Genomic DNA, 12,760 nt, shown 5'->3' with positions numbered 1-12,760 from the left:
GATTAGGATAGGAGAATTGTTCAAAACAAAAGGAGAGAAAGTCAGCTACATCGAACGACTGAGATTAGATCTCAAAATCTGAAAAATTGCTCTAGGCTCATCGATGAGCGAGATGCCTCATCAATGACCTTGGTTGATCGATGAGTGCCTTGGCTTATCGGTGACTAGAAAATCTCTAATTTTTCCTTCATCGTTGGTGAGTTAAAATCAATGACTCCACCATAAGGATCATTGATGGGGCTAGGGCTCATCGATGACCGCACCATCAGTCTCATTGATGAGGCTAGGGTCATCGATGACTTTAATAAAATGTGTGGCTAAAATTCTTAGGATAATTAGGATAAGAAAAAATTAGTATAGCTTATTTATTAGAATTAGATTTTCTCTCTTTTATGCCTTAATTTTATTTGTGTATAGATTAACCAATCAAAATAACAGTTGATACATTATTCTAATTTGATAAGTTATAATTTTCTTATCTGATTTGATAATCTATGGTTATTAGTATTCTAGAATTATTATTTTCAATAGATTACTGTGCATAAATTTCAAAATTCATTTTTAGAATCTATCTTGATAGTCTATACTTTCTTTAATTAGATTGGTTGGTTAATAAATTTTAATTCTAAAAATGAATAAAAAGAGAGTAACTTCTAGATCTACTAAATAGTTATTTACTGGAATTTATCCTTAATTTTTAGTTTAATTCTCTTGCTCTTTCTTTCTTTTATTCCCCAATTTTGTTAGTTTTCACCTTTTCTTTTTCCCCACTAATTCTTTTAGTTTTTGCATTTTCTTTCTAGTTCTTTTAATTCTCCTTCTTTCTCTCTTTTTCTCTTGTTTTTATTTTTATTTATTTTATTTTATTTCTTCACTTCTCTTTTCTTATTTGCATCCCTATTGTCTCCCTCCTCTCTCCGTCTTTCTAAATCTATTTTCTCTTCTTTAACAAAAAACCAAAACCCCTTTTCCAACACCTTTTTATAAAAAAAAACCCTTTTTTCAAACAACTTCATATATAAAAAGGAAAATTTTAACTTAAAAATAAAAGAAAATTTTCTCCATGTGGGTTCTATATTTTCTATACTATAACTACGTTGTGCATTTGCAACGCACATTTTTTTTTCCTCACGCAACACCAGATGAACCCACATGAGTGTTCCCATTTAGGACGAGAAACATGAACTAATCCTTTGGTTCGTTGGCCATGTTGATTGAAGTTGGTGATCTTTAGTTCTCTTTGGATTCACAAGCTTGATAAACCCTCCCCTGATGAGGCGCGTCCATCTTGCAAGTGTAAAACTTTGTTGGAATCCCGCCCGAGCTGGTTCTGCTGACGCGGAGGATGTCCCCCCTAGTTTTGTCCCAGCGGAGGCGCTTGATTGTAGCTACGGTTGGCATTCGAGCAGTATATTGTTGTTTGCATTCCCGTTGCCGTTATGGCTGTTGCTGTGGTATATTGACTGCCTATCGCCACATTCTTAGCTTTCACATCAGCGCGCAGATTGCTAGAGTTTGGATTTTTCTTTGCCTCCACCATTATCTATCTCGACGAGGATGTTCCTGAGTGTAATGGCCGTGGCTCTCCCGTCTCAGCATTAATTGTTCATCAATTCTATCCAAGTGATTGAATCAACCACGCCCAAGTGTTTGATTATGTGATCCGAGAGTCTGTCCTAGCAAGTGAAAGCACCCTAAGAGCATGGGCAGCGAGCTCCCATCTCCGCTCTCAAGTCCGACGTGGCCTCGGTCTCCGAAAAATCCCCTTCCAACAGCCTCCGAAGCCCTCCCAAGCTTCGCTCTCAGGTCCGACGTGGCGGCCACCAGCTTCGGAGCTCCCAAGCGCTCCACAAATTTGTGGAGCGCTTGGGAGCTCCCAACTGGTGGAGGATTTGCAAAAACCCCCCTCCAAAATCAGAAATCGGGGTTTGCTGTGTCGAAGATTTGGGGATGAGGGCTTTTGGGTCTGTCGAAGAATTGGGGATGAGGGCTTTTGCGGTGGCGGTGGCGTTCGGAGACTGCGATGGCCAGCTTGGGTCTGTCGAAGAATTGGGGATGAGGGCTTTTGCGGTGGCGGTGGCGTTCGGGGATGAGGGCTTTTGGGTCTGTCGAAGAATTGGGGCTGGGGTTGTCGAAGGAGAAGAAGGATTGGGATCTTTGATTTGGGAATTTTTGTGAATTTTGGGGAAGAGGGCTGTTTGATTTTGTCGAAGAATTGGGCCTGCGGTTGAAGATTTGAGCTGCAGTAATTTTTTCTTGTTGATAATCGAACGTTGTGGAATATTGACGTTGTGGAAATAATACCGTTGGGAAAATTGACGTTGTGGAAAATATTACCGTTGGGAATATTGACGTTGGGGAAATATTAACGTTGTGAAAATTCTAGCTGTTGAAAAAATTACTGTTGTAAAAACATCTATAAATTCACATCTCACTACTCAAAATATTTCACACAACTCTCTCATAAAAAAACTCAATATATCCCTATCAAATTACAAATCTTATGGATCCCTCACAAAACTATTATTCGCATCTCCTTACCGGTGAAGGATCGACCTTATACTCGCCGTTCTATACAGAAGTCGGAGAAGAAGGTCATCCCATCGAGTTCTCGCAATCCGCAACACAACAAGTGTCATCCCAAGAAACACCGACCACAAAGAAGAAGAAGGCTTACACGCGGTCCGAAAATTGGACTGTCCACGAGGATAAGCTTCTTGTGTCTGCTTGGCTGAATACGAGCCAAGACGCCATCCAAGGTACGGGGCAACACAAAGATAAGTTTTGGCACAGAGCTAACGACTACTTTATCCAATACTCCACCGATCCAACGAATCGCACACCAAACCAAATGATGCACCGTTGGTCAACGATTCAACTATCTGTCAACAAGTTCTTCGCACACCAAACCAAATGATGCACCGTTGGTCAACGATTCAACTATCTGTCAACAAGTTCTGCGGGTGCGTTGCTCAGATTGAAGGAAGACAAAGATCTGGTACGGGAATTATTGACCAGGTAAATATTTAACTTATATGTTTTTATGTAAATATTTAACTTATATGTTTGATTATTCTAAATTTAACTCTTGTGTAGACTGCAGAAGTAAAAGAATTATATCAATCCCTTTATGGTAAGCCATTCGTGTTTGACCATTGTTGGGTTGAGTTGCGTCATCACCAAAAGTGGAGCCAACAAATGGAAAATTACAATAAGATCCGATCACAGCCGAGAAGAACCACGAACTCTGATTCCTCACCAAACAATTCCATGCCAGCGACCCCCATCGAGTTGAACATTGACTCGGATGATGTTATAGCAAGGCCTGAAGGGAGGAAAGCGGCAAAACTCAAGAGGAAACAAAATGTGGACAAATCTGAGTCCGCTAAGTCCATTATGGGAGAGGCTTTCGCGTGGATGAAGCAAACCAACAAAGAAAAATGGAGCTAAAACAGAAGAAACAAGATGACGATATCATGAAGATCGATCTCTCAACACTCAATTCAGTTCAACGTCAATACTTTGAAATGCGTCAGGCAGAGATTTTGGAGAGGTGGATGTCCAAGGGTTCTTCCTAATTATCATATATTGTACTCGCATCGCATCCTCATTAGTTCTTCCTAATTATCAAATATTATCTTATATTAGATTTATGATTGTACTTGAAGTTGAAAAATTTGGCATTGAATGAAAATAACTACTTTATTAAAAATGAAATTGGCGTAGTACAATAACTTGAACTCCTTTTCTGAAATTACATTAGACATAAAGAAACTTAATCCTCGGCGATGGATCCCTTGAGCTGCCACAGATGCTCGATCAAATCATTTTTTAGTGATTTGTGTGTTTGCGTGTTCCTGATCCGATGATGATTTTGGATGAACTCAGTTAGAGGCACCGTCTGCACATGAGAAGGTTCAACGACTGGTACCGAATCAGTAAAGTCGAAGTTGTTGTCCAATTGACAATCACGTTCATCTTCAACGATCATGTTATGCATTATGATACAAGCTGTCATGATATCTTTCAGCACACAAGGTTGCCAGAAACGTCCTGGTCCACGAACAATCGCAAATCGAGCTTGCAACACGCCAAAAGCTCGCTCAACATCTTTTCTTGCGCTCTCTTGTTGTTGAGCAAAGTATTTATGCTTATTTCCTCGTGGTGCTGGAATAGTCTTCACTAATGTGGACCACTCTGGGTAAATCCCGTCGGCGAGATAGTATCCCATATTATACTCGTGGCCATTGACAGTATAGTTGCACGGTGAAGCTCTTCCCTCCGCAAGTTGTGCGAAAACCGGTGAACGATGTAGAACATTAAGGTCATTGTGAGACCCCGGCAGTCCAAAGAAGGCATGCCATATCCAAAGATCTTTGCTAGCTACGGCCTCCAAAATAATTGTGGGTTCATGAAAATGTCCAGTATACATACCTTGCCAGGCAGTTGGACAGTTCTTCCATGTCCAGTGCATGCAGTCGATGCTCCCAAGCATACCAGGAAAACCTCGTTGTGAGCCTTCCTCGAGCAGGCGTGCAACGTCTTCATTAGTCGGTGAACGAAGGTATTCCTCCCCAAAGATGTTGATAATCGATCGAACGAACCTCTTCACGCTCTCAAGCGACGTACTTTTACCGATCCGAACGTAGTCGTCAACGGAGTCAGCGGATGCTCCATATGCGAGCATCCGCATAGCTGCAGTAATCTTTTGAAGACTAGATAGTCCTAACTGTCCAGCACCATTCCTCTTTTGGACGAAGTACTTGTCATGTTCGACGACTGCGTCGTGGATTCGAAGGAATAACGAACGCCTCATTCTGAACCTTTGACGAAAATAATAAAGAGGATAGGTTGGTGCGTCAGCAAAATAATCTTGGAATAACCGATTGTGGCCTTCCAGTCGGTTTCGATTGAGCACGATACGTCGTTTGTGTTGAACCGAAGCTGAACATTTCTCTTGTTCTTCTTCCTCAACGACATCAGCTCCCATAAGAAAGAACGTCTTTATCATTTCATCATCGCTAGAGCTAGATGAGCTAGACATTTTATTCTGGGAGATGATGGGTTGAGGAGAGAAGCCGTCGAATTTTATAGGCATCAGTCGGTTGACGGTCAAAGTTTGCGATACCTCGAACTTCGTGCCCAACATCGAAGACCGCGGGTTACCTCGAAGACCGTGTGCGTTCCCTCGAAGACCGCGGGTTACCTCGAAGACCGTGTGCGTTCCCTCGAAGACCGCGGGTTATCTCGAAGACCGTGTGCGTTCCCTCGAAGACCGCGGGATACCTCGAAGAGCGTGTGCGCTCCCTCGAAGACCGTGGGTTACCTCGAATTTCGTGTGCGCTCCCTCGAAGGCCGTATCCAACGGTTAGAAATAAAATACAAGAGGTTTAAATATAATTAAAAGTAATGAGTAAAATATTAAAATAGAAGAGGGTTTTTTTTGATATTGTTGGCGCTCCTAACTAGGAGCTTGTTGGAGCTCCATAAAAGAAAGAGTGCCTCCCAAGACATAATTTATTAATTTTTTATTCTAGATGGCTTGAGAGCTCTTGAGAGCATGCTGACTAGGACTCCCAACTGGGAGCTTGCTGCACTTGCTCTAATACCACTAGGAAAGACCCTAGAGGGAGGTGAATAGGGTTTATGCTAATCTAATCCGATTTATGCCAAATTAAAACTTATTAACAAATTATCCTAGCAAATAAGATATGCAATGAGTTATTAGCAAGGATAAGCAATATAAACAATGGTGAAACAAGATAAACAAAAGATACAATTGTGATATGGCAATATAAACAATGCAAACACACAATATGATCACGGAGTTCAGACCTTCCGTCCTACGTCTCCGCTCCCCACTCCCGGGGAGAAATCCACTATCACACCGGGTGTTCAACGATCACCCGAAAACATTTGCACCACACAATATCGGTTTTCAACGCTCACCGATCAATGTTCACAATCTCACAATGTAACTACACTAACTACCACTTCAAGTGTTGGTCTCTAGCCCGTGTCTCCCTCAAGTGTTAGGAATTACAACCTCTCTCTAGACATTACCACCTACCCCACTCCTCTTGGGACAACCCCATCTCTCACCACACACTCCTCTTGGTGTACTAGTGTATTACAAATCCTCACAATTAAGCTCTCTACAACAATCGGTTTTCTAGTTTACCGAAAACTTTACAAATTACACACTTGCAATTACACTTCACACCCTCTAAGTGTTGGCCTAGCCCATGTCACCTTCCTCAAGTGTTCGGAATTATCACCTCTCACTAGGCTTTACTACCGACCCCATTCCTCTTGGAACCGACCCCGTCTCACACCAACCACTTCTCTCGGTGTCCAAGTATAATACAATGTACAACTCACAATGACGCTTACAAATATAAATTTGTTCTCTATAATAGACGAGAACACAATGTAGACTCACACTCAATATCACACAAACCCCACAACCCAAATTATACAATGTATAAAAATAGAATAAGCTCAATGGTTGTGTGTGTAAACAATGAGTAAATAAAATCAACTAAACTCAATATAAACATTAGCTTAATGAAATGATATCAAACAATATAAATATAAAGCTAGATTGAGTTTAGAAAACTTCTCTATGGATAACAAGAGAGAGGGATAAGAGTGAATGCTCAAACACCAAAGGATGATCTCCACTTGCTCTTGTGAAAGTTTCTTCACAAACTTGTAAACACACTAAACAAACTTTGAAACCCTTAAACAAAACTTGTAAAATACTTTTTAAAAACTTTTCTCTTGTTAATGTGAACCGATGATATGTGGGGGTATTTATAGGAACCCCAAAGCCAAGAGAAAACAAGGCAAAAAGACCAAAAAAACCAAAACTAGAACAGGCTGGAAAAAACTAGTCGTTACAGCATCAGTCGTCTAACGGCTTTCATCAGTCGACTGATGAGCTTACCGTTAGAGGCGTTTCCAGCTCATCAGTCGACTGACGGACCTTATCAGTCGACTGATGACCTCATCAGCCGACTGGTCAGTCAACCAAAAAATAACAGAAACTTTTTGTTATTACAGATGTTTTCTTCAATCGACTGAACACAGTCATCAGTCGACTGATAACACTGTATCAGCTTGATTAAAACAGAAAATCTGATTTTCAAACCTCTTTTAAAAATAGCAAATAAAATAAAAAAAATATAAAACTTTGAGAAATGATTGTAAACATGATAATATACATGTTACAAAAACTGATTTTTAAAAAATACATTCCAAATGAGAAATCTCTTTATTTTACAAAATAATCCAAAACATGAAAATGAAACAACACTTGTTTTGTCATTTTGACTAAACCATACTTTGAAACTTTATAAAATGATTATATAGACTTAATGAAATATGTATATAATGATTGTTAATTCTATAAACAAATAAAACAATATTTTCACAAAAACACTTATATTTTGATAAAATCAACAAATACGTGTGTGTGATTAATATGAGCTTAAAGTATTAACACACAAGTATAAACCTATACTACAAGCACTATAAACTATATACCAAAGCTTGAAGGTTTTTAATATAGCTTGGATTGGTAAACTTACGGATGAAGCTTGAACTTGGATCTTCAACTTGAATTACAAGGGCTTCAACCACTATTTCCGTCAACCTCCGTTTGATATGATCGTTATGGTACAATTCCATCCATCCTCCAACATATTGTTTGCCTAGAATAAATACAAAATACAAATACTAGACAAACAACATTAGAAGTAAATTGTTTGTAAATCATCATCAAAACAAAAGGACACAAATACTAGACAAACAACATTAGAAGTAAATTGTTTGTAAATCATCATCAAAACAAAAGGACCCAACAATCTCCCCCTTTTTGATGATGACAAATGTTTGTAAATCATCATCAAAACAAAAGGACCCAACAATCTCCCCCTTTTTGATGATGACAAACAATTTATAAAAAGATATATATGCATGAAAGGAATTGAATATATAAATTATAATTATCATGCATATAAACAAAAAGAATATACTCATAATATTTCTCCCCATTTGACAACATCAAAAAGAGGAAAACAAAAGAATAAAGAGAGCGAAAGCTCCCCCTACCAATAAGCATGAGTGAGTATAAAACAAATATAGGGAATGACTCCCCCTATCAAAATGCCTTATGGAATATATGCAATGAAGACCAAGTCAAAAATATGAGCAACCATATATGAAATCATGCTAGGCAAAATTCACATACCAAAAATACAATGAGAACACATGATGATATATCATTATAAAATAGCGTGTCTCAACACAAGCCTAAAAACAATGTATAAAAATAGATTTATGAAATCAAAAGAAAGAAGAACATGCGTATCATGAAAAAAAATCAAATAAAAATAAATCACTCAAATAAAATCATAAATCACAAATAAATCACATAAAAAGTAAACCAATATAAAAATGGCAAGAGAGGCGACAATATCAAGCTCTTGAGTATATTGGCAAGAGAGGCGACAATATCAAGCTCTTGAGCATGTTCCAACCATATAAATATTTTTAGCACCCGGTAAACATGATTTGGGAATAAACACCTAATAAACCCGGGGGGTTATATAAACACAAACCTCTCAACAAAAATCGAAACTAATAATCATGAAAACAAAAGAATTGAGGGGGGTTATATAAACACAAACCTCTCAACAAAAATCGAAACTAATAATCATGAAAACAAAAGAATTGATCAAAGAAAAATTCAAAAATCGAAACTAATAATCATGAAAACAAAAGAATTGATCAAAGAAAAATTGTTTTCATATTAAAAAAAATTTAAAAACATTTTTCAAAACCAAGACATGAAAAATAAGAAAATAACAAAAATTTTGGTTTAAAAAGATTTTGGCACCCAATCATTTTTAGTGCCGGATTGGTTAGGGACATGACCCCTATCATTCAAGCTCAAAGCCCTAGGGTTATGAACCCTCTTGAGCGCATGTGGTGCACTAATATGGTCATAACAATAATCTTACAAATAACCATTCTGATTGTAATATGTGCAATGAAAGAGATCCATTTGTTTTTGTGGACCATTAACTCGTGCACGGGAAACATTTGCAAACATGGATGGTCTTTTAAAATTATTTTGTAAATGTGAAGCATTATTAAACAAAGATGGTATTTTTGGAGCAAATTTCAAATTTGGAGTTTTTTACAAATCAAAACAAAATTTAGCAAGATGTCCAAACATACCACAAACATCACATTTAAAAACATATGGTCTACTAAAAACATTTGGCAAATGAGATTTTCTTTTTAAATCAAAGTAAAAGTTTGCCAAATGGCCAAACCGATCACAAAGATCACACTGATACACATGAGCATGCTTATGATATACTTTTTGTGTATGTGTGTGTACATGTGATGAAGAAACTTGATGAGATGCACAATGAGCATTGGTATTCTTATATTTGTGTGCATCATAACAAAATTTAGATAAATGGTCTTTTCGACCGTAAATAGAGCATTTGTAAACTTTGCTATATATGTGTGCATAATGAGTGGATGATGGTTTGTTTGCACTAGACTTGGCACACATATTCATAAGCTTCTTATGATTATTAATGCATGTTTTCAAAGTTAAATCTAAAGATGAAATGCATTTATTCACAAGATTCAAATTTTTATTATTAGGCACATATGTATTTTTATTAGAAGTAGAACATATATAGTCATTTATAAAAGAAGCAGTTTTATTTTTATGTTCTTTACTTCTAATATGACATTATCTTTTTCATGAGATAAGCTAGCAATGAATGAGCTTAATTTTTTATTTTTCAAACTTAAAATATTATTGTTTTCTTTAAGCATTATATTTTCTTTTTCAATGATATCAAATTTGGATATTAGTTTCTCATGATCGGATTTTAATTCTACATGCTTGTTTTTTAACTCTAAAAAGGTATGATGTAATTTGTTATAGGCATGTAATAATTTTTCAGAAGCACACGCAAGTTCATCACTAGATACATTATTAATGGATTTGAACTTGCAAACATCACTAGGGTTATCGCCTAGTGCCTGTGTGCATGATGATGCTCCACACTCACTTGAAGAAGAATCCTCCAAACTACGTCGGATTTTCTCCAAGTTTCCTTGATGTGCTTGAATAAATTTCCATAAAGTATAAACACTATCAAAGTGAACAAACTTGTTAGAAAAAGTTGAGTCAAAAGGATTTAGTAAATATTTTAACAAAATCTTGTTCATTGCAAATAACCCCCTAAAATTTTAAAATAGGAAACACTCGCTAACATAATTTTATAGAAAACCCCTAATATTTAAAAAATTATGAGAAAACCTTGAAATAATTTTGCAAAAATACCCTTAAATTTTTACAAATTTCAAAAATCCCAGGAAGAAATTTATAAAAACCACTGAAAGTTTTAGGAATTGCAAAAAGCCTAAGGAAGAAATTTACAGAAACCCCTTGAAAGAACTTGGCAAATACTCTTTTGAGAGTTTCAGAAATCGTGGAAAGCTCCCTAAAAGAAAATTTTGAAAACCCCCTTAAAGTTTCTGGCTTTGCAAATATCTCCTAAAAGGTTGAAAATTTACAAAAAGACAGGCTCAGAGAAGGAAGAATTGAAGCGGGCGCTGCGGTAGCTGCCGAATCTTCTACTGGTACATGGACAACTGTGTGGACTGATGGACTTAGCTGCCGAATCTTCTACTGGTACATGGACAACTGTGTGGACTGATGGACTTACCAGTCTTGATCGTTACGAAGGACGATGCTACCACATCGAGCCCGTTATTGGGGAAGCAGAGTGGACTTACCAGTCTTGATCGTTACGAAGGACGATGCTACCACATCGAGCCCGTTATTGGGGAAGCAGAGAAATTTATTGCTTATGTAGCTTATCCTTTAGACCACTATTATGAGAAAGTGCATAAATATACTCCTGAAAGAGTAGCGGATATAGGAAGTGTTGTTGCCGAGGTCTATACTTTTCTAAATATCCTTGCAAGTCTTCCATTGACTTAGATTTTTTTATTGCGAAGCTTCTTTTTTTTTACACTATATGCCAATTGAAGTCGTGCATTACTACCGAATCATTTGCTTCATTAGTTCCAACCGTGGCAGCTGCGGAATCTACTATTGGATCAGCCATTTTAGACTCAGCTCACTCGATTCATCTCCTCCCAATGATGTCGACATACTTCAACGAGAGCGCGATCACCTCATCGAGTACTGCTCCCTCACCTTCCTGCTCAAGCGAGATAATCAATGTCGCCCGGTGATTCGGCGGGCTTCGGATCACTCGTCCTTGAAGCTTTGCTTGCCCTCATCTTCGACATTGGGTTCATTCTCATGCCTTTGGTTCATGGGATCATGATGTTATTTTTTTTTCCTTTTTCTTTTTTTTCTTGGTGCTATTTCTAGGAATACTTGTGTCTAGGCCCCAAAATTAGAATCCTCTCGTGTTTAGATCACTTGATCCAACTTCTCACGTGAAAAAGCCCTCCTAAATTTCAGCTTCTCCCTCCTCCACCCCATTTCATCCTCTTCTTTTCTTCACCCATCATCCTCCCTCCTCCTCTCTCCTTCTTTGTCTAACTTAATTCTCCACCCTTCTCACTCCTACATTTCAACTTCGTTCTCATCCTTCCTCCTTCGACCTCCTCCTTCCTCTTTTTTTCAACTTTCTCTTTCCTCCACTCTTATCTATCCCATCCTTACTTTTCTCCCCTCCCGTCCCCTCTCCTCTTCCATTCCACTTCTACCATCCTTTCTCCTCCTCCTCCTTTATCTCCATTTTCTTCTTCTCATTCCATAACTACCGTTGTATCATCTAAAGATTATGTATTGGGCTAAAAATACATATCTCATAAGTACGTCGAAGTCAACAATTAACAGTTAAAGTTAACATCTAAATTTACAATTAACATATAATAATTAAAGCTAACAAGTAACGTCTAAATTTAACATCTAATGACTAAAGTTAACATGTGAGGTGTAAAGTTAACATTTAATTTTAGAAATTAATATAGAACCTTTGAATTATTAGATATTAAATTTATCACGTGTTAACTTTAATTCTCACATGTTTAACTAATTATTAACTATTAACTTTAGACGCCCCATATTAAATTTAGTATTCAAAGGTTAACTTTAAATGTTATATGTTAAATATAAAGTTTAAATGTTAATTTTAACTAGTATAACGTGGTTTTAGGAGATGATCGTTTCAGCCAAAAGAAATAGTCTTTGAGCGTTGCGACAACGTTTGTTGAAGAATAAACAAAAGAGAAGGTTAATGAAAGAATAAAATGACAAAGAAGATGTGTGGCGACAAAAGATAATAGTTAAGAAATGATAAGAAAAATAGAAGAGAGATGTAATGGTGGAAGTGATGATGAAAAAAGATAAATAATGATCAAGGAGGAGGAGGAACTATTTATGAGTTCATGAGAAAAATTATTAATGGCTTGAGGAGAATGTGAAGAAGAAAAAATTATTCATGTGTTCATGACCCAAAAAAAAGTGATATATATATATATATACATATATATATATATATATATATATATACATATATACATATAAGGAACTATTTATGAGTTCATGAGAAAAATTATTAATGGCTTGAGGAGAATGTGAAGAAGAAAAAATTATTCATGTGTTCATGACCCAAAAAAAAGTGATATATATATATATATACATATATATATATATATATATATATATACATATATACATATA

The 12,760-nt window shown here is 36.9% G+C and overlaps 2 protein-coding genes across 2 annotated transcripts; one reads left to right on the top strand and one right to left on the bottom strand.

The window, feature by feature from the left end:
* Positions 2,187 to 3,450, top strand: LOC109838596 (glutathione S-transferase T3-like). Its single transcript, XM_020407029.1, has 3 exons — positions 2,187 to 2,865; positions 2,928 to 3,018; positions 3,097 to 3,450. The coding sequence occupies exons 1-3, from the start codon at positions 2,504 to 2,506 to the stop codon at positions 3,448 to 3,450; spliced, it is 807 nt and encodes a 268-aa protein (XP_020262618.1). The 5' UTR covers positions 2,187 to 2,503.
* Positions 3,443 to 5,567, bottom strand: LOC109837335. The gene has a single exon (XM_020405532.1). It carries the CDS (start codon positions 5,147 to 5,149, stop codon positions 3,776 to 3,778), a length of 1,374 nt encoding a protein of 457 aa, XP_020261121.1. The 5' UTR covers positions 5,150 to 5,567; the 3' UTR covers positions 3,443 to 3,775.

The sequence above is a fragment of the Asparagus officinalis genome, chromosome 4 (genome assembly GCF_001876935.1).
Source record: "Asparagus officinalis chromosome 4, Aspof.V1, whole genome shotgun sequence".
NCBI classification, from domain to species: domain Eukaryota; kingdom Viridiplantae; phylum Streptophyta; class Magnoliopsida; order Asparagales; family Asparagaceae; genus Asparagus; species Asparagus officinalis.
Note: the sequence above shows the minus strand (reverse complement) of the source record. Positions and strands in the feature narration are given on the sequence as shown.

What these genes read in the sequence shown, in the direction of transcription:
- LOC109838596 (XM_020407029.1), top strand. Translation starts at nt 2,504, where the DNA reads ATGGATCCCTCACAAAACTATTATTCGCATCTCCTTACCGGTGAAGGA. An exon ending in AACCAAATGATGCACCGTTG is followed by an intron (nt 2,866 to 2,927) that starts GTCAACGATTCA and finishes GATGCACCGTTG; the next exon opens with GTCAACGATTCAACTATCTG. An exon ending in GTACGGGAATTATTGACCAG is followed by an intron (nt 3,019 to 3,096) that starts GTAAATATTTAA and finishes ACTCTTGTGTAG; the next exon opens with ACTGCAGAAGTAAAAGAATT.
- LOC109837335 (XM_020405532.1), bottom strand. Translation starts at nt 5,149, where the DNA reads ATGTTGGGCACGAAGTTCGAGGTATCGCAAACTTTGACCGTCAACCGA.